This window comes from Scyliorhinus torazame, chromosome 3 (genome assembly GCF_047496885.1).
Source record: "Scyliorhinus torazame isolate Kashiwa2021f chromosome 3, sScyTor2.1, whole genome shotgun sequence".
Classification (NCBI taxonomy): domain Eukaryota; kingdom Metazoa; phylum Chordata; class Chondrichthyes; order Carcharhiniformes; family Scyliorhinidae; genus Scyliorhinus; species Scyliorhinus torazame.
Window position 1 is genome coordinate 31,447,558 of NC_092709.1, and position 23,026 is coordinate 31,470,583.

General features: G+C 45.7%; 1 protein-coding gene across 2 annotated transcripts in view; it reads right to left on the reverse strand.

Annotated features, from left to right (window-relative positions):
• LOC140408391 (limbin-like) overlaps positions 1-23,026 on the reverse strand; it is a 217,202-nt gene that overhangs the window by 167,826 nt on the left and 26,350 nt on the right. For both annotated transcript variants that reach the window (XM_072495516.1, XM_072495515.1), the window contains exons 8-10: positions 15,939-16,064; positions 7,378-7,520; positions 2,178-2,496 (exon numbers count right to left, since the gene is read on the reverse strand). In XM_072495516.1, coding sequence (XP_072351617.1) covers positions 2,178-2,496; positions 7,378-7,520; positions 15,939-16,064 — 588 coding nt within the window. The remainder of the gene's footprint in view (positions 1-2,177; positions 2,497-7,377; positions 7,521-15,938; positions 16,065-23,026) is intronic.

Below are 23,026 nucleotides of genomic sequence, written 5' to 3' on the forward strand. Positions count from 1 at the left end.
GCAACTTTTTTTTTTTTAAACCCAGGTTCTATATATTTAAGCATAAAGCCACAGTTCTTGCTTTGCAGGATTATTTTCTCTTAGTTTTTTAAAAAATACGTTTTTTTCTAAACTTTTGACTTTGCCGGCCAATTCAGATTTGCTCTGCGTCTGTCCCTCAGTCTCTCAAATGCATGGACCACTTCCTAATCTACAATCTAAGCGGAAGTACGTTTCTGTATTTCACGAACCCTTCTTATGGATTCTCATCCAGGGATCTTGCCGTGATCTCTCTGTTGCCCATGCAGCTTGGAACGGTCCATCTTTTCTGATTCGACATTACTCAGCATCTGACTTCCAGTAAGCTAGGATACTCACAGGTGTTGGGCCTGAGGCAGTGTCAGAATAATTTATTCTTGTTGCCAGATTTAAAGATGCACTTTCACAGATTACATTTATGATTACAAAAAGGTATTTATTAATAATTATTCAACAGCCTCATGGCTGCAGCTTTCTCCTGACATGCCTCTTTTCCTACGTGGACTCCACCCCCAGGGGTGATTCCCTACTCCGAGTCCCCATTGGTCCCCCAGGCCCTGAATCTGCTACGTTGCCCTTAAAAGGCATAGCCACCACATGCGTCCTAGTTTTCTATTGTCCCAGCTTTGACAGCCATGCCTTTAGCTGCCAATAGCTGTTATTGGTAGAGGGATTGAGTTTCGGAGCCATGAGGTCATTTGCAGCTATACAAAACTCTGGTGCGGCCTCATTTGGAGTATTGCGTGCAATTCTGGTCACCGCATTATAGGAAGGATGTGGAAGCATTGGAAAAGGTGCAGAGGAGAGTTACCAGAATGTTGCCTGCTATGGAGGGAAGATCTTATGAGGAAAGGCTGAGGGACTTGAGGCTGTTTTTGTTAGAGAGAAGAAGGTTAAGAGGTGACTTAATTGAGGCATACAAGATGATCAGAGGATTGGATAGGGTGGACAGTGAGAGCCTTTTTCCTCGGATGGTGATGTCTAACACGAGGGGACATAGCTTTAAATTGAGGGGAGATAGATATAAGACAGATGTCAGAGGTAGGTTCTTTACTCAGAGAGTAGTAAGGGCGTGGAATGCTCTGCCTGCAACAGTAGTGGACTCACCAACACTAAGGGCATTCAAATGGTCATTGGATAGACATATGGATGATAAAGGAATAGTGTAGATGGGCTTTAGAGTGGTTTCACAGGTCGGCGCAACACCGAGGGCCGAAGGGCCTGTACTGCGCTGTAATGTTCTATGTATAGTCCAGCTCTAGAATTCCTTCCCTAAACCTCTCCCTTCTCCTCTGAGATACTCTTTACAAACATCTTCCTTGACCGAGTGTTTGGTCAGCTTCGCTAATACCTCTATTTCTTTTTAAATTAAGGGCAATTTTAGCGTGGCCAATACACCTACCCTGCACATCTTTGGGTTCTGGAGGTGAGACCCACGCAGACATGGGGAGAATGTGACCTGGGGCCAGAATCGAACCCCGATCCTCGGCTCTGTGAGGCAGCAGTGCTACCCACTGCGCCACCATGCCACCTTTTCCCCAATACCTCAAATGTTGCCTGTTGTCAAATGGTGGCTGGTAAGCCAGCTGTAACATATCTTGGGACATTTTATTGTGTTAAAGACACAAGACAGATGAAAGTTGTGATTGTTATTGTTGTCATAACTTCAGGTCTACAGCAGAAACGTTTGGGGCATCAGTACTGTTAGTGGTGCCTTCAAGTGGATCATACATCCCTCACATTCACAGAGTTGACTCATGTTGCCCAACATCTACTTATAAAATCCTATATCCCAGGAATGTAATAATAATAGAAGGGTGCTGGAGGATTGCCAGTTTATGGAACTGTATTTCAGCATTGGAAAGCGCAATTGGAGGAATTAAATTACAGTTTGAGTGTTTATTTTGGCCAAAGTGGAATATTCCATATAGCAGAGATTTGGTAATTAAGTTATCAATGTACCACATAATATACTTTTGTTTTTTGGTTAGTAAAATATAATACTTTCATGGAAATAGTTTCCAGAGAAAATGTTCCACTTATGAAAAATGTCACTTATGTATTCATTTTCCAGTTAATATCACAGTCAACCAGCTTTTTCTCTTTCTCTGTATTGCGCCTGACTAAAAAACAGAACACGATGATGTGCTTTGACATACCGCTTCATCCATATTCTGTACCAGTAGCTCAGCTTCCTCTTGCCGCTGTCTCAGATAGAGATCTTCCATTTTCTCTCTGGTTTCTTGGTTATTTTGAGCTGCTAATGCAGCCAACATTCCATCATGCTGTACACATAACCTGTTCTCCATCTCCCCAAACTGGCCTCTGACGACAGAGCTTAACCTTTCCTCTAAAAGGGGTGAAAGGAAGCCATCAGGTTTGACGTTCCTGAGCAACAACACAACGGCATCAATGTTCATTCTTTTTCGATAATGTTCCAGGTCTGTATCCGTGTGTATTGCGTTCAACACATGCAAGCTGTAACAGAATAACTGAATGTTAATGGGTTCTACTTTGCGCAGTCGGAAATGAAGAAAAAGGACAATGTTTCAGCTCAAAAGAGAAACTACTAAGGCTGGAATTCTAAATATAAACAGCCATGGAAATGCACAGAAAACATAATACTTGTGTAACAGTGCCCAACCAATGAACGCAAATATGAAGATTTCATTATTTCTAACAAAATAGTTATAATATCTGTTCTTTATGCTGTTGGTGGTGGTTCAGCAATAAGAACGTGAGGCTTGTGTGTTTAAACATGAACACATTTAGTGGTAAGCTTTAACTATTTAGAGTATGGTCATGCATGGGGTTGCTTCCACTATGCAGGCTAGCTGTCTACACAATGTTTCTCTAGTCTGTTCTCTGACCATGTGACTACATACATAATACCGTGGACGGTGCCACTCTCCAGTCCCATATTAACCCTCGCTCTGCTGAGTACCTATATATTATTATGCATGCAGGCATATTCCATCACAAACCGGATCAATGATCAGTGTTTGCTTTCAATTTATTTTAAGCATTCATCAACAATGAACTGAATCATGCGTGAAATGTTTTGATGTTGAGTTTTTGTTCACATGCTGTTGGATTGTAATCTAAAATGAATGAGATGCGGTGGTCCTCTTATGTGTCAATCACTCTTTCAGTGCCCAGGAGTGCACTGAGGCACATTCACTCATACCCACATTTCTGTGCTGTTGACTTTAAATTTGGCATCCAAGTCTCAATTGAACAACTGATATTTTGAGAGAAAAATACCGATTTGCAACCAGAACAAAGTTTCTCCCCAGGTCACTGACACCTCACTATTGAGGCAAATCATAGAATTGTTGCGAGCCCAGAATTATCTAACTACGAAAGCAAAATACCAGGGATACTGGAAATCCGAAATAAAAACAAAAATTGCTGGAAAAATTAAGTAGATCAGGCAGCATCTGTGGAGAAACAGAATTAAAGGATCGGGTCAAAATGACCTTACGTTGGCATTGGAAATGTAATCTCGACAAGAAACGTTAACTCTATTCACTCCACAGATGCTGTCTGACCTGCTGAGTATTTCCAGCATTTTTTGTTAATACCCAAATACACTTACATACTTGTAATTACCATATATAAAATGCAACTCGTTTTTAATTTTTCGGTCTATAAGTTAGACAGCTAGCTCCTGAAATAGTGAACACATTTTGCTTGGTCAAAGAGCAAGTAGTTCTCTATTCTACATAATAACGATCTTTATTAGTGACACAAGTAGGCTTACATTAACACTGCGATGAAGTTTGTTTGGATACACAGAGGGAGAATTCAGAATGTCCAATTCACCTAACAAGCACGTCTTTCGGGACTTGTGGGAGGAAACCGGAGCACCCGGGACTTGTGAGAGGAAACCCACGCAGACACGGGGAGAACGTGCAGACTCCGCACAGACAGTGACCCAAGCTGGGAATCGAACCCGGATCTGGCCCCAGAGGAGAGACAAAGGGTAAAAATAAAATGTCCTTGTTTTAATCACCCCTGCTACTGAAATGCAAGAAAGCATACTCAACAGTTATGTACACTCAACCAGAATGATGCCAAACTTATGAAATTATTTTGGCAGTGGCATTTTACAGTTACACAGAAGATCCATAATGTAGTTCAACATACTTTATGGTCTGGGTCAACCTTTGCAAAAGAACTAGTGGGGGGGATTTGATCCTCCAGGCCACAAGGATTAAAATCTTGGAATTCAGTTGTACTGATGAATAATAAACCACCTTGTGCCAAACCAGCAGGATTACAACAACCTCATTCCATAGGATTGAAATGGAAGGATCACTGCTTTAAAAACTTAACTGCATATAGAATGAGGCAAATAAAGAGAAGAATTAAATATGGTCATTAACTAATTAGGATAAGTGGCCTCACTCAATATATCAGAGCAGCGATAGAAATTGCAGGTACAAATTTATGACAAAGAATTGTGATGGTTTCTGCACAGAAGATAGGGGTGTAGCCATCGTGTCTGTGCTGTTGTTAGTCTGGCACAGGCTCAAACACCAAAGGCAGGCTTAAACAAACCAACCGTGGCCAAAGTGTGTATAAAATCGGCAAAAATCAAAAAGTCACAAACTATACGATACCAAATAACGCTGTAAATTACTGGGAGTTAGTTGTGACCAAGATAGTTTGGCATGGTTTAGACACTAGAAGACATCTCAGTACTGAACTCCTTCCATACCTTACTAAAATGTGAAAAAAACTGATGAAAATATAAACAATATTAAAGGGTGGGGGGGGGGGGGTTGGTGGTGGTGTTGGTTGTGCCGTGTAAGCAAAGATAAATTGTCAAGTTGGATGAAATGTATTACAGGCTGCTAAGAAAGCCAAAGGGAGGAATGACGGAGGTTCTGATCACCATTTTCCAGTTATCTCTGGATATTGGCATGGTGCTGAGAACTGCGAACATTGTTAAGGCAGAAAGGGATAGACTGAATAACTGGAGGCCTGTCAGTTTGACCTCATTGGTGGGTAAATTATGGCTAAAAAGTTCTGAGTGCCATTATAAATTGTCAATTAGAAAGGAGCGGATTAATCAAGGACAGTCAACGTGGATTTGGCGAAACAAGATCATGCCTCACTAACTTGTTCAAAGTTTTTGAAGAGGTAACAAGGAAGGTCAAGGAGGGTAGCATATTTGATGCACTCTGTACTGATTTTAGCCATGAGGTCCCACATGGTAGACTGCCCAGAAAAGTATCAAGTTGGATCCAAAGTTAGCTCAGAGGCGGGAAGTAATAATTGCCAGATGTTTTTGTGATAAGAAGGGGTTAAGTGGGGTTCCGCAGGGTTCAGTATGAGTCTCTTGCTTTTCACGGTACACATCAATGATTTAGTCATAAAGATTAAGAGGTTTGCAGATAATGAAAATTGGTCATGTGGTTGACGGCAAGGAAGGGATCAATGGACTGGTCAGGGAGAAAAGTGGCAAATGAAATTAAAACTGGAGGAATGCTAAATAATGCATCCGGGGAAAGCAAACATGAGGAGTGAATGCACAATAAACATTAGGATAAATCAACAACAACTTGTGTTCATGTCGCACCTTTAGCATACCAAGATATCCTAAGGCACTTTGCAGAGGCACTGAACCAAAATGTGAAATGCAAAGGACTGTGAGAGCAGATGACCAAAAGCTTGGTCAATGTTCAGGAGTTTCTCCAGGGAAGAAAGCAGGATAGAGTGGTGGAAGGTTCTGAGGTGGTTGGGGGGGGGGCGGGGGGGCGGGGCGGCGAGCGAGTTCATTAAGGGCTCATGAACTGAGAGGTGTAGAGGAGCCAGGGTGCACATCCACAGATAGCTGAAAGTAACAGAAGAGGTAGATAAGATCACTAAGAAGGCAGAAAGGATCACTTCCTTTATTAGTTGAGACGCAGAAAATAAGAGCAGGGACGTTTTGTTACAGCTGTATAAAACACTAATTAGGCCACAGCGAGAGTACAACAGAGAGCGTTGATCACCATAGTATCGTCACACTAGAGAGATAGGATTTATGAGGATGTTGCTAGGATTGGGATTTTTTTTCAGCTACGAGGAGTTGATAGCTAGTGTTTTTACTTTGTAACAGAGGGGGTTTGAAGGGAAATTTAATTAAAATTATGAGGAGCTGAGAAAGAGTGGATTAGAAACGACCTATTTCTTTAACCGAGAGCTCAATAACCAGGGAATAGAGATTTAAAGTAATTAATTCGAAGGATTATAGGGGATCTGAGGAGGGCTTGGTCAGCCATTGGGTGGCGGGGGACCGGATCTCAGCAGTTGCCCCCGTCACATTAAAACAAAAACATGGATAGCCCATTGTGGACTGAGAAGGACTTGATGGACCAAGTGGCCACCTTTTGTGCCATAAATTCCCATGATTCTACGCAGTCAGAAGTATATATGGATGTCATGCCCACCATTTTGAGGACATAGGCCAGTCAGGCCTGAAAAGCAGGCACTACACAACCCTACTCCTAAACCATTGTTCTTATGGGTGGCACGGTAACACAGGGGTTAACACTGTTGCTTCACAGCGCCAGGGACCCAGGTTCGATTCCCGGCTTGGGTCACTGTCTGTGCGGAGTCTGCACGTTCTCCCAGTGTCTGCGTGGATTTCCTCCCACAAGTCCCGAAAGACGTGCTGTCAGGTAAGTTGGACATTCTGAATTCTCCCTCTGTGTACCCGAACAGGCGCCGGAGTATGGCGACTAGGGGATTTTCACAGTAACTTCATTGCAGTGTTAATGTAAGCCTACTTGACAATAATAAAGATCATTATTATTTTAATCACGATTTGAAATGTTTTTAGCAGGACGAATAAAGGCTCTATTTGTATAATTATATTTTAAAACCCTTACTTATTGAAGGACAAATCAGGTTCTATAGTCTTCAAGCACTGACATTACCTCACAGTGACTCAATGTTTATTAAACTTGTCCCAGCCGTGCCCTGCTTGATACATTAGAGCATAGACAAAACTGTCAGGTAGCATGATTTAGTCCAGGGCCAATTTGGTTACCATGAAATGACAACACAATTCTCCATTGTGGGGTCAGAGATGGTGAAGAATGTTGAATTAGTTTATTCTTGCACCTACATTTTCCCAATCAATTGCAACATTGATTCTCTGCCAGGTGATTTTATCCGAAGACCAACAGCAACATCAAATTAAAAACCTCATCTTCGGTCACCGAGAAACATTAGCTTTGTCAGAGAAAAGCATTGCTTGCGTCAGCAACCATTGTCTTCTGAAATTCAGTCTGAAATGTCTTTAGCTGTTAACACTGTTCAAAAATCGAAGATTTTCTTCGATAATTCTTTAAAAAAAAACCTTACTCATTGAAGGCCTGAGTCATGGTCTGTAGATCTTCATGCACCAAAATGTCAATCACTTTATCCTCAAGTTGGAGCCTTGCCTTGAGCTGCTCTGCTGCATCACCAATCAACACATAACTAGAACAGGACTGGTTTCTTTCCACCTGCAACAAAAGCCCCGGTATGAGTCACATATTTCGGTTTAACTGAGACAAAACAGGTTAAATATTGTTAGTAACGCTCACTCATGTTTAGCGGTTAGCAGATTAACGTTAGTTAGAACACAGCAATTTCACATCTGTTCCAAGTACAACAGATTCAGCCAAAGTGCTACATGGTGATTAAAGCTTTAATGCATTGGCAAGCGATTGTAATGTTCAGCAAGAGTGAGACACAATATCAGCTCAGTCACCCGTTGAACACCAGTATCCTCAATGCAAAATGAGAATTGGAATCATCTCCCAAATGGTGATCTCCTGATCGTAATGGTGTATTGTTGAAGAGGCACAGAATGAATCCATAACACTTTGTGATAAAACAGGAAGGAGAGTCACCTGTCTTGCACATGCACCTTCCAATAAACAGATTTGGTCAAAAGACTTTTGAGCAGGTTGCTTAGCCATGACTTTGGCTGGATTAAGGTGTACAGTGCACCTTATCAATCCATGAACGACAAAATGCACTTAATATCGGTAGAAGGAAATGACTGGGTTATCATTAATCAGAGTTCATCTGAGATAAATAGTGTTGCAAAGGTTATTCTGTAATTCAACAGTTTTTTGGCCTATGATACGAAGAGGCCGGAGCGTTTTACGATGGCGTCATCTGGCCCCTGTGAGCAATGATCCTGCGCCACACAGGGGGCCAGCACAGCACTTCATGCAGCTCCAGCTGCTGATACAGGCGCCAGCACGGGCGGCGCGGGTCCATGCATGCGCGTTACGGCCGGCGTGGGTCCGCACATGCGCACTACGGCCGACGCGAGTCCGCACATGCGCGTGGGTTGCCTTCTCCGCATCGGCCCCTGGGCAACATGGCGGAGCCCTACAGGGGCCCGGTGCAGAGGAACATAGGCCCTCCCCCGGATTAGCCCGCCCGCCGGTTGGGAGGCCCCAATCGCGGGCCTGGCCACCGTGGAGGCCCCCCCGAAGTCAGATCCCCTCTCCTCCACACCAGGACGGCCCCTGCAGCCAGAACGCCAAGGTCGCGCCGGGCAGGACCACACGCGAACGACACCGGCGGGACTCGGCCGCACACAGCAGGCATTCGGCCTGGCGAGCGCGGAGAATCACTGAGGTGTCGTGGCAACCGGAGAATTGGCAGCCCGGCGTCGCGGGATTCGTACCCCCCCCCCCGGCAATTCTCCGACCTGGCGTGGGGTCGGAGAATCCCGCCCAAAGTGTCAGGGGCGAAATTCTCCCCCAACGGCGGGATGTCCGCCGACTGGCGCCAAAGACGGCGCCAATCAGACGGGCATCGCGCCGGCCCAAAGGTGCGGAATGCTCCGCATCTTTGGCGGCCTAGCCCCAACATTGAGGGGCTAGGCCGATGCCGGAGGGATTTCCGCCCCGCCAGCTGGCGGAAATGGCGTTTGTTGCCCCGCCAGCTGGCGCGGAAATGCGGCGCATGCGCGGGAGCGTCAGCGGCCGCTGTCAGTTTCCCGGCGCATGCGCGGGAGCGTCAGCGACCGCTGTCAGTTTCCCGCGCATGCGCAGTGGGGAGAGTCTCTTCCGCCTCCGCCATGGTGGAGGCCGTGGCGGAAGCGGAAGGGAAAGAGTGCCCCCATGGCACAGGCCCGCCCGCGGATCGGTGGGCCCCGATCGCGGGCCAGGCCACCGTGGGGGCACCCCCCGGGGTCAGATCGCCCCGCGCCCCCCCCCCAGGACCCCGGAGCCCGCCCACGCCGCTTGGTCCCGCCGGTAAATACCAGGTTTGATTTACGCCGGCGGGACAGGCAATTTCTGGGCGGGACTTCGGCCCATCCGGGCCGGAGAATCCAGCGGGGGGTCCCGCCAACCGGCGCGGCCCGATTCCCGCCCCCGCCCAATCTCCGGTACCGGAGACTTCGGCGGGGGCGGGATTCACGGCAGCCAACGGCCATTCTCCGCCCCGGCGGGGGGTCGGAGAATGACGCCCCAGATTTTTAAAAAACTTTTATTTACAACTTAAAGGATTTTGGCTCGGATTTTAACGGTGGGGGCTTGAACCCAGAGGTGGCTGATGCACCCAGACATAACTGAGAGGCCATGACTTTGGCTTAGATTTACATCAAGTCAGGTTGACTCGAGAGTCCATTAAAAATGGTGGGCAGGCTCAGATTCTGGGATTCCCGACCCCATTCCTAGGCCGTCTGGTTTTCAGGAATGCCTTTAAAGGATGTCACCTGGTTCTGTTCAGAAACCAGCAGCAGCTATCCTGATCTAGCAGGCTCCATCATGGGGATAAGCATGAGGGGACGTGGGTGGATGGAAGGGCAGAGATTGGCAAAAGAGCCACGAGGGGACATAGGAGGTGGGTGGAGGAATGAGGTGGTATGGATGAGGCTTGGTGAGTGTTAGGAGGGTGAAGCAAGTGTGAGTGCCTTTATGCTTTTTTTAAAAAATGGGCCAAAGTCACCAAGGTGGGCCTTTTAAACGGTCTATCTCCTGACTCAGCAGCCCCGCCGCTGCCTCCACACTTCTCAGGTTGCCTGGCGCAACTCCAGCCTCCACCTGGCCCCCGGAAATGAAGATCCCGCCTTTACAGGCACTTTCTCCCGAGGCTGGTGCAGTCGAGCTGAGAATTTCCCCAACTCCCCATAACTGCCTCAAGGATGAAAAATCAGGCTTTTAGTTCCAGGAATATTCTTGGACTCTTGTTCTTCTCAGCCCACCAGCAAACGTAACATAAAATTCTAAAACTTATCTGCCTGGGTCTCTACTTTACCAAGATCGACCTCATAACAGAGCTGGTCTGTTGGGGGTGGGTGCTGAATTATCTTTCCCCTTAAAATAGAAGTTCAGCTTCTGATAAAATCATTGGGACCCAATTTACATATTTAATGAGGACTCCACTGCCTACCTGTGAGTGGCTTGCTTTAGTGACCAGGTTAACATCAGAAAATGGCAAGAAGGCATCAGGATATGAGGAGGTGGGTTGCTATCTGCGTTTTAATACCCTTCCCCAAAACCTGAATTCTGCTGAGTGTTAAATTTGGACCTTTGTCAGAAAATTAGAATTGTTTGCGCTTTGAGAGATTAATTCAATATTTCCAACAGCTGAGCTTCTACATATTGACCAGTCGTGGATTCTGTAGAGGCACATTATGACATTAATCTCCACTGACAGAAGCATGACAATAATGTATGTATCTTGTTTCTTAGCCCTTTGTTCCACTCACCTGACCAATGTTAACACAGAACATTGAATAAATCTAGACACGTTATATTCCACACAGAAATCGTGCAGGGCAGTCTGTGATTATGGTGAAGAGTGGCAGGTTCATGCCATGAAATAAATACATGAGGAATAAATGATTGTCACTGGATTCTGCAGCTGCCACTGGACTTAGTGCAACACTACCCCTGTATACAGCCACCAGTCTGGCTGGTTTTGGCACAGACAGTATACCATGTCAAACTAAAGCAACATTTCCAACAAACTGCAGCCCTGCAGGTGTAGATTCGGTAAAAAATGATCACAGCACTAGCCGTCAAAGACATAGGGAGTGAACTGTCAAGTGGAGATCTCCCACTTACCCCTTGTAATTTCTCAGGGGAGCCAGGATTTTATTTCCAGGATTTTCTTGGCTGTTCCGTCAGAATACAACAGACGAGCAGGAGATGCCGGTGGAAATTCTCCCCCACAATGTCAAATAACTGTTTCCCAGTTGAACTTTCCCTTCTCAATTGGCCGCTGACATTCAGACAACACTTCAGTCTCAATTAGGAACTGGGGTACGCACAAGAGATCCCCATTTTGCAATAGTCTCTCAACACTCTGACTCCCCCCATTTAAAACAAAACCCACAATAGGTGACAATAGAAAGACATGATGGAAATATCTGTCTCAGACCGATTTGCAAATAGGGCTGCGTGGCATTGACGGCCTTCTGTATACCCTACAGTGACAAAGTTAATTGATGAGGGAAGGGCTGTAGATGTCATATACATGGACTTCGGTAAGGCGTTTGATAAAGTTTCCCATGGCAGGTTGATGGAAAAAGTGAAGTCGCATGGGGTTCAGGGTGTACTAGCTAGATGGATAAAGAACTGGCTGGGCAACAGGAGAGAGAGTAGTAGTGGAAGGGAGTGTCTGAAAATGGAGAAAGGTCACTAGTGGTGTTCCACAGGGATCCGTGCTCGGACCACTGTTGTTTGTGAAATACATAAATGATCTGGACGAAGGTATAGATGGTCTGATTAGCAACTTTGCAGATGATACTAAGATTGGTGGAGTTGCAGATAGCGAGGAGGACTGTCAGAGAATACAGCAAAATATAGATAGATTGGAGAGTTGGACAGAGAAATGGCAGATGGAGTTCAATCCAGGCAAATGCGAGGTGATGCATTTTGGAAGATCTAATTCAAGAGCGGACTATACGGTCAATGGAAGACTCCTGGGGAAAATTGATGTACAGAGAGATCTGGGAGTTCAGGTCCATTGTACCCTGAAGGTGGCAACGCAGGTCGATAGAGTGGTCAAGAAGGCATACAGCATGCTTGCCTTCATCGGATGGCGTATTGAGTACAAGAGTCGGCAGGTCATGTTACAGTTGTATAGGACTTTGGTTCAGCCACATTTGGAACACTGCGTGCAGTTCTGGTAGCCACATTACCAGAAGAATGTGGATGCTTTAGAGAGGGTGCAGAGGAGGTTCACCAGGATGTTGCCTGGTATGGAGGGTGCTAGCTGTGAAGAGAGGTTGAGTAGATTAGGATTGTTTTCGTTGGAAAGACGGAGGTTGCGGGGGGACCTGAATGAGATCTACAAAATTATGAGGTATGGACAGGGTGGATAGCAACAAGCTTTTTCGAAGAGTGGGGGTGTCAATTACAAGGGGTCACGATTTCAAGGTGAGAGGGGGAAAGTTTAACATAGAACATAGACATAGAAAATACAGCACAGAACAGGCCCTTCGGCCCACGATGTTGTGCCGAACCTTTGTCCTAGATTAATCATAGATTATCATTGAATTTACAGTGCAGAAGGAGGCCATTCGGCCCTTTGAGTCTGCACCGGCTCTTGGAAAGAGCCCTCTACCCAAACTCAACACCTCCACCCAACACCAAGGGCAATTTTGGACACTAAGGGCAATTTATCATGGCCAATCTACCTAACCTGCACATCTTTGGACTGTGGGAGGAAACCGGAGCACCCAGAGGAAACCCACGCAGACACGGGGAGGATATGCAGACTCTGCACAGACAGTGATCCAAGCCGGAATCGAACCTGGGACCCTGGAGCTGTGAAACAATTGTGCTATCCACAATACTACCGTGCTGCCCTTAAGAACAAATAAATCTACACTATATCATTTTACCGTAATCCATGTACCTATCCAATAGCTGCTATAAGGTCCCTAATGTTTCTGACTCAACTACTTCCACAGGCAGTGCATTCCATGACCCCACTACTCTATGGGTAAAGAACCTACCTCTGATATCCCTCCTATATCTTCCACCTTTCACCTTAAATTTATGTCCCCTCGTAATGGTTTGTTCCACCCGGGGAAAAAGTCTCTGACTGTCTACTCTATCTATTCCCTTGATCATCTTATAAACCTCTATCAAGTCGCCCCTCATCCTTCTCTGTTCTAATGAGAAAAGGCCTAGCACCCTCAACCTTTCCTCGTAAGACCTACTCTCCATTCCAGGCAACATCCTGGTAAATCTCCTTGGCACCTTTTCCAAAGCTTCCACATCCTTCCTAAAATGAGGTGACCAGAACTGTACACAGTACTCCAAATGTGGCCTTACCAAAGTATTGTACATCTGCATCATCACCTCACGGCTCTTAAATTCAATCCCTCTGTTAATGAACGCGAGCACACCATAGGCCTTCTTCACAGCTCTATCCACTTGAGTGGCAACTTTCAAAGGTGAATGAACATAGACCCCAAGATCTCTCTGCTCCTCCACATTGCCAAGAACTCTACCGTTAACCGTGTATTCCGCATTCATATTTGTCCTTCCAAAATGGACAACCTCACACTTTTCAGGGTTGAACTCCATCTGCCACTTCTCAGCCCAGCTCTGCATCCTATCTATGTCTCTTTGCAGCCGACAACAGCCCTCCTTACTATCCACAACTCCACCAATCTTCGTATCGTCTGCAAATTTACTGACCCACCCTTCAACTCCCTCATCCAAGTCATTAATGAAAATCACAAACAGCAGAGGACCCAGAACTGATCCCTGCGGTACGCCACTGGTAACTGGGATCCAGGCTGAATATTTGCCATCCACCACCACTCTCTGACTTCTATCGGTTAGCCAGTTCGTTATCCAACTGGCCAAATTTCCCACTATCCCATGCCTCCTTACTTTCTGCAGAAGCCTACCATGGGGAACCTTATCAAATGCCTTACTAAAATCCATGTACACTACATCCACTGCTTTACCTTCATCCACATGCTTGGTCACCTCCTCAAAGAATTCAATAAGACTTGTAAGGCAAGACCTACCCCTCACAAATCCATGCTGACTATCCCTAATCAAGCAGTGTCTTTCCAGATGCTCAGAAATCCTATCCTTCAGTACCCTTTCCATTACTTTGCCTACCACCGAAGTAAGACTAACTGGCCTGTAATTCCCAGGGTTATCCCTAGTCCCTTTTTTGAACAGGGGCACGACATTCACCCCTCTCCAATCCCCTGGTACCACCCCTGTTGACAGTGAGGACGAAAAGATCATTGCCAACGGCTCTGCAATTTCATCTCTTGCTTCCCATAGAATCCTTGGATATATCCCATCAGGCCCGGGGGACTTGTCTATCCTCAAGTTTTTCAAAATGCCCAACACATCTTCCTTCCTAACAAGTATTTCCTCGAGCTTACCAATCTGTTTCACACTGTCCTCTCCAACAATATCGCCCCTCTCATTTGTAAATACAGAAGAAAAGTACTCGTTCAAGACCTCTCCTATCTCTTCAGACTCAATACACAATCTCCCGCTACTGTCCTTGATCGGACCTACCCTCGCTCTAGTCATTCTCATATTTCTCACATATGTGTAAAAGGCCTTGGGGTTTTCCTTGATCCTCCCCGCCAAAGATTGTTCATGCCCTCTCTTAGCTCTCCTAATCCCTTTCTTCAGTTCCCTCCTGGCTATCTTGTATCCCTCCAATGCCCTGTCTGAACCTTGTTTCCTCAGCCTTACATAAGTCTCCTTTTTCCTCTTAACAAGACATTCACCCTCTCTTGTCAACCATGGTTCCCTCACTCGACCACCTCTTCCCTGCCTGACAGGGACATATATATCAAGGACACGTAGTACCTGTTCCTTGAACAAGTTCCACATTTCACTTGTGTCCTTCCCTGACAGCCTATGTTCCCAACTTATGCACTTCAATTCTTGTCTGACAACATCGTATTTACCCTTCCCCCAATTGTAAACCTTGCCCTGTTGCACGTACCTATCCCTCTCCATTACTAAAGTGAAAGTCACAGAATTGTGGTCACTATCTCCAAAATGCTCCCCCACTAACAAATCTATCACTTGCCCTGGTTCATTACCAAGTACTAAATCCAATATTGCCCTTCCTCTGGTCGGACAATCTACATACTGTGTTAGAAAAGCTTCCTGGACACACTGCACAAACACCACCCCATCCAAACTATTTGATCTAAAGATAGGGAGATGTTTAAGGGAGATGTGCATGGAAAGCTTTTTTACGCAGAGGGTGGTGGGTGCCTGGAACGCTTTGCCAGCGGAGGTGGTAGAGGTGGGCACGATAGCATCATTTAAGATGCATCTAGACAGATATATGAACGGGCGGGGAACAGAGGGAAGTAGATCCTTGGAAAATAGAAGACAGGTTTAAATAAAGGATCTGGATCAGCGCAGGCTGGGAGGGCCGAAGGGCCTGTTCCTGTACTGTAATTTTCTTTGTTCAACCGGATATTAAGTTAATGGAACAGGAACTTGCTTTCCATTGCCAGTCAAGATGCATTTCTACCCCATTGACAAGAAACAATAATCGCTTTTGTCATGTGGCTGTTTTAGTCGAGATGCTGGGACAAATGGCATTGGTTGAACCAGCTTCTACATAAGAACATAAGAACTAGGAGCAGGAGTAGGCCATCTGGCCCCTCGAGCCTGCTCCGCCATTCAATGAGATCATGGCTGATCTTTTGTGGACTCAGCTCCACTTTCCGGCCCGAACACCATAACCCTTAATCCCTTTATTCTTCAAAAATTCTTCTGGCAGTTAAACTGTCAAATATGACCCTGGGCCCGGTTTATTATACGTCAACCGTTTTGTAACAGAGATAAGGAACCCGATTTTAGCTGGGTGAACGCCAGAAGATGACGCACGGACACAGATTGTGCCGGAATCCAACCCGAGGTAGCACGTATAAAACGACACATCAGCTCACTGACCTGCTGCAGAGGAAGATTTCTGCCCCTTATAACATGGACGATGATGAGAACTGAACACGCCAACGCAAAGGAAACAACAAATGCGACAATAAATCCAAGAAAGTGGATGCCATGATTTGCTGAAACCTGGAAAAGAAAGATTAGAAAGAATTTTTTGTTTTTTTTAAAGACAGGTTAGCTAGCAAAGCCAGTAAACAAATAAATCATTTATAACTTTCAATTCTATTGCAGGTCCCTGGATCACACACACACACACGATCACACACACACACACGATCACACACACACACACGATCACACACACACACACGATCACACACACACACACGATCACACACACACACACGATCACACACACACACACACACACACACACACACACACACACACACACTAGAATGCAAGAGTAAAATCCTGTCAGCTTCTATTTCCTGTCAACAGTTGCTGTACAATAATTGCTCAAGAGAACACATTCATCTCAACCAAAAATTAGAAGTGAAAAATAACTAAAATGATTTTTAAACAACAATATTTAAAATATGAGTTTATAGCAGTGGATTTTTTTTTTGGTTTAGCTATTGACAAGATGACCTTTACCCTGTGAGATATTAGGGTTATCTCTGTGATGCACTCACTCTCAAACAGGGAAACTACACTCTGGATATGGCCCTGTTCCTTGACCAGTCCCCAAATTTTTGGTAACATCCAGTTAGGGATCAATAACGTTTTGTTTAAAGTCGACGATGTTCGACATTCAAGACACTTGTTAAAAAAAATAAAGCCACAAGATGCAATGTCAGAAAGATAAAACAATTTCCAATGCATGTCTCATACTCTAACATTCTGGGTTAATATAAAGAGCATGTGAATTGACAGATAAGGTAAGGTAAAGTTGCTATAGTCCCAGATGACCAGAGGGTGCTTTCCCCTTTGAGGGGGAGAGCTGACTGGTGGTGATTTAACCGGAGGACCACCACACCTCAGACGAGGGACAGGGTTGAGAAGGCAGGGCCTTCATGAATAACCTCATGAATTAACAGGTAAACTGTGGATGGACACACCATACTGCACTGATAAATGGCAGATGCAATCAAGCAGTGACCATGGATTTCTCAACAACCTACCCAGGCATTAGTAAACAATGTGAGTCAACCAATCTCATTGAAACTTTGTCTTCCCAACAATGGGTTCCAGTTTTCACCGTCAAAGACTAAACTGGGAATTCTCCCCAAAGGTTGCTGCAGCTTGATCAGCATCAACCACGGCCCACCTCAGAGGATTTCAATCTCACTTCCTGAGACTCTGTTGCCCTGGATTTCTGAGTATACACTCAGCACCAACGCACAATGATAACTTCAGCTCTTTAGCTGCTCTGAGCAGAATAGCTCCTAAAGTGGTGCCTTTGCCCTAACAACCCACAACACGGAGGAACCAACCTTTTGGTGCCTTTGTAGAATGCTAGAGCTACTCCTGAGCCCTCACCACTTCCAGTTTGCAACGTCATGTGAGTGTCCCTTTAAGAAAGGTTTAGTCTCTTAGCATGTGACGTGTTGCACATTGGGCTGTGGCTGTGAGGTGAGAGAGGGTTTCAGTTTCAGTTTGACTTCTTTGGACGACAGAAGGAGAAAGATGGGTTTTCCCTGTTTTCATTTGGAAAGCTGTTCCAGTGCTAACTGCGTTGGTAATTTTAAAGATATAGTTGCTTTCCGGAAGGCGTTTGAATCTGCTGTTTGGAACTGGATCAAAATTTCAGGAAAGGACCAGTCCCATTCAAGTGAGAATACAGTGTGCTGTGCCATGCCCTTGAACGGGGGTTTTGGTTTAATTAGATTTTGTTACTGAATTGGAACAACTAAGGGGGAATTCATTAATTCACTCTAGCTGTGTGGTGTCTTTATGTTTGTAATTGATAAAAATTCTTGCTGTGTTTATATATATGTTATCTACATTCTTAGAATAAACCTTGTTTTGATGATAGTGTCTAGGAAGTCTGTTGAATCACACCTGCAGTGAAGGTGTTTGTGCTCATCCTAGCCAAGTTCAACATAAAGGTTGTAGGTCAGGTGAACTTCATAATAGACTTTGCAGTTGCTAAGCCACGGCCGCCCATAACAGCTAACTGAAGCCCTTTTCTTTCTTGGAGCCGGTTTCTCTGCTCTTCTCTTTTTTTCCCCCTTAATTTAACTGGAATTGGTCTTGGTCCCCCTTTCGGGGATTTCCTTTGGGACCTCTCCCTGTCCTGTCTCCAAATCCCCTGCTTGGGTCACTTGTTTGCAATGTTTCTCTGTTCCCAGTCACATGATCCGGGTTTCCACGCCGTTTTCCCTTTTGCGTGGGTGCGCTAGGCCCGCCCTCGGCCCAAAGAACTTCAAAATACTGAATCGTGCATGTGCAGACATTCCCATTCTCACATACGCGTGGAATCTTCAAGATTTAGTGAGACTTGAAGTTCCTGACCTTTGCCCTCTGACAAGAAGTTAAGTTTGCTTTTGTAACAATATCATGAGTTAAAGAGCACTGTAGCTCAACTTCTGTTGCTTAAGCTCTACACGCGCAAATACCCATTGCAAGTATAATATGATGGACTCAGGTCTATTGTTTTATGGAATCTTTACTGGTACAGCAATATAAAAAAGCAAGCTTCTGCTTGTTCCACGGTATAAGGATGTAGTTAAACTACTCAGCACCGGCTCTAGAAAACCAACAGAAAATTCAACTCAAATGTTTCTTTCAAAGAAAACATTATCTAATTCACCGATTTGTCAACCTGCAGTTCAATGAATACGGTTCAAAAATTGCAAGCTGCAAATTTGATATAAGATGTGCATCTATTGTGATTATAAGTGCTTATGATTCTGCAGATTATCATTGCACCATGTCAGAGTGAAAAAGAATGATAACTTATTACAGCCAAATGGTACCTGCTACCCAATATTAACTCACCACACTTCACTCAGAATAGAGCAGATAATAATGGGAAATCCATATCCTGGACCAAAACAGATTGTATGTACAACAATACATGCAAAACCGAGGAGTTTGATTCTTGTGATCCAGCTTGTACTAATTGCTTTAGTCCAAAAGCCTTGACCACCTCGTCACTGTACATTTCACATGCAATAGCTTGGGTTAATTATGCTGGAAGTGCCATATTATCACTACACAACAACTCTTGGCAGCAATGTTGTGCCTTTGATTTTGTACGTTTGCTGTTGGCAATGATAATAAGAGTAGAATGTTAAAGTCGAAACAAAAGTAAAAACTACAAATAAGGAGTGGCATCCTTCCATCTGTGAGAGATGATGGGAATACTGCCTCAGAAATTAGGTATGGATAGTTGAGATCAACTGCTACACCTCTTTTGTTGGTAGTCCAGGATGTTCTTTGCTGATGCCTTGTTTACAGGGCCGCTGTCTGTTTTGCAGGTTTTGAAACCATGGACGGGATTCTGCGTTAGCCACCGCCGAAATCGGGAAGTGTGATTGGGTGGAGAATAGCTTCCGACGCCAAAATTGCGTCAATGCGTTTCACTCCGCGTGTACTTTAAACACTGTTTGCGTATCATTAATAGGCCCACCCATGAGTCTCTGCCTCCGATGGGCCGGGTTCCCGACGGCACGGTTCACGTGTGCTTTCAAATATCGTGTACCTGGCGTGGTGGCTGCTGAGAGAGAGGGCGTACGGACAGTGTCCAACATCGCCATACTTCGCCAACAGTCATGGCGATGGCTGGGGGGCATCTGCCTGAGTCGGGGGGGTGGCCAGGAGGTTGGCTGGACGGATACGCAACACCATTACTGCAGCCGAAAAGGCAGCCATGCAGCTGTGCCTGCCGCTGACAGCCCGCTTTAAACCCAATGCCATGGGTCGTATATGTGTACTCCCCCCTCCCCCACCCCGAGGGGTCCCCCCTGGGTGCCCTCTGGCCCCAGCCGACCCATCAGCTGTATGGGTGTGCTCCAGCACAACCTGTCCCATCTTTGTGGCTTCGATAAGTGTGTGTGTGGGCAGTGTAATGTTTATGTGCAGCTGCAGCTTATCAGCCCTGTGAGTGTCAATCACGGACCCGGCGAATCCCGCACCATTTTTCATGTGAACTGATGGTATTATACGCAGCACCAGTGCTAGCCCCTCACCGGTAGCGGAATCGGTGCAGGTGCGGCGCTGATGTTTCTGTCGTAAAAGTCCACGGATTCGCCGTTGGCATCAACACTTAGTCTCAGAAATGAGGAATCCTGCCCCATATGTCATGGTGTGGAGAATTCTTGCCCACAGCCGGTGTCACCATTTGCATCGATCATCGGCTAGACCTTCCCACTTGTTCGGATTGTTGGTGAAGCCTACATGTCCCATTTGACAGCAGCCTTGAATCAGTCATTTGAGCATCCTGGTGATCCCAGTATAGCATATTCTTGGGCAGGCGGCCATCTACCATCCTCTGCACATGCCCAAGCCAAAGAAGCCTCTTTGCTTGATTAGCACGAGTCCGCTCAGAATGTTTGTCCATGGAAAGGACAGCACCATTGGTGATTCTTTTCTTTCCATGTGATGCTGAGGATGCATCAGCAACAAATACGAGCAAATGGAAACAGTGGTATTTTGCTAAGTAAATTGCTCAGCGCTGGGAAAAGATAAAAGTTTGGGTCAGAACCTTGAACAGAATTTGTCAGCAGAATGTTGCTGATACCACCCTGATCTGGACAATATTGGCGGTGGACCACTCCTGTGAACTTGTGTGACCGGAGTTGTGCTGCATTTCAGCCAATGCTGGCTTGATCTATATTTTTTGAAACAGTTCCATGGCATCTAGGGACATAGGAAATAGGAGCAGGACGAGGCCATTTGGCCCATCGAGCCTGCTCCGCCATTCAAATAGATCGTGGCTGACCATCTACGCCTACACCATCTCTCCTTCCATATCCCTTGAGGTCATTCATTTCTGTCCTCAACATGCTCGATGATTGAGCTTCCACCGCCTTTTGGGATAGAGACTTCCAAAGATTCACCATACTCTGAATGCAGAAATTCCTCCTCAACACAGTATTAAAATTTCATCTGCCGTGTTGCTTGCCCATGTGTTTAAGCTGCTCAAATCCCCTTGAAGCCTCTTACTCATTGAAATGTAATGATGACCCTAGAATTTATCAGGAAAAGGAGTTTTAACTTTTGCCTGTAATATCACTGTCATTCTCAAAGATGGAAAAACAAGTTTGTGGAGAGTGTGATTGGCTTAATTGGATTAAAGGCAGAAAGACTGCAAAAGTCAAACATTAAAAAGAGGTGTGGGAAGGCAAGTGGTTGAGTGCCAGGAAAACTCAAGTAAGAATCTACATAGGATAAAGAAAGAAGTGGTTTGAAGTTGGCTATGGTATTTCAAAGAGGAACATAAACAATTGGATGGTTGGAAGTAGCTGAGGCAAATATAGTATAAGTTTACTTTTAAAATGTAGTAACCATAAAGTAAGAAAAAACGGGGCTAACCAATTCTGGGAAAGGGGAACTTCTAAAGGATCGTAGGAAACAGCAGAGTGTAGGATCAAAGGACAAAAGCAGGAAAGAAAACATTTACAACTGTGTGGGTGGTGGCTGGTGAGATATCAATGAAGACAGTATGTGGACAAGCCCAGGCCTGTTTTTCTGTCACCCTCAGAGAACATGAGTGCAGTAGGGCATTATGTTATCAGAATGTTATAGATTAGAAATTTGGTAAGGACTGTTGCCATCAAAAGGAGAGTTTATTTTAAGCCAAGAGCCGTGATTCTCCGAGCCCTTGCGCCGCAATTGCGCCCGACGCGGGGGCGGAGAATGTGGCGTCAGACCCACGACGCCTTTGTGCAATTCTCCGACAAACGGGGAATCGCTGCCAGCTGCGCGAGAGCGGTCGACATGGTGCTGGTCGGGGGTCGTTGAACGAGGCCCCTGCAGCGATTCTCCCCGGTTGACCGGCCGAGTCCCCGCCGGCGTGGTTCTCGTATGGTTCCACCCAGCGGGAGCTCGGCATTGCAGCTGCGGTGGCTGTCCTGGTGGTGGGCGGGGCAATCAGCCTCCACGACGGCCAGGCCCGCGATCGGGGGGCACCGAACAGCGGGCACACGTGATCTTGAGGGGGGGGGGCTACCTTCTTACGGGCCAGCCCGCTTTGTGGATCCGCCATGTTGCGCAGGGCCGCCGCCATAGTTGGCCGCCGCGCGCATGTGTGGTCCCGCGGCCGGAAGTGCTGGGTCCCGTATCGGCAGCAGAAGCTGCGCGGCGCATGCCGGGGCCCTACTGGCCCCCTTAAAAACGGAGAATGCCCCCCGGACTTTCCAGAAAAAAGTTTTTTTTAATTTTAATAAGTGTTTAACTTTAATATGAAGTCATCACAATTGGTCTAAGAGTTACAGCTTGGCTTCAGTAAACCTCTTCCTCATACATAAATTGCTAAAATGTTCTGGCAGCTGTTTCAAGTTTCACTTCGGGATTTGAGCTGCTGGAACTTTACTCTCTGCCATGCCATAAAAAAATCTCACAGACGAAATCCCATCATGTCTGCTTGCTGAAAGATTGTCATCCAGCCTAATTGTACTCAGTCTGTAGCCCTGTAGGTTACCTCAAGTGCAACTTTTAAATGCAATGAGACTTTTTGTCTCCACTGTCCTTTCAGGCACTGAGTTCCAGATCTCTATCACAAGCTGGGTGATAAAAAAATCAACTTTCCTCTAATTCTGTCACTAATTACTTGAAATCTATCCTCCCTAGTTATTGGGAACACCTCCTTCCTATCCACTCTATCAAAGGCCTCTCATCATTTACATCTCAGTTAAATCTCCATTCTTCTGTTCCAAACATAGCAACCTCAGCCTAACCAATTTTTTTTTCTTTGCGGCTAAAACTCCCCATTCCTGACTTTCTCCTTGAAAGTCTCTGTACCATCACATCCTTCCTGCAATTCCAGCGAAACAAGGTACATTAGCTGCTTATCCAACGAGGGTTTGTACTGTCCTTGGCATAAACTCTCCCTTGCGTGCTGGCCAATGAGGAAAAATTCAAATAGCCAATGGGCACCTTGACTGCCTCATCTACCTCCCTGCCTATTCTTTATATTTCTT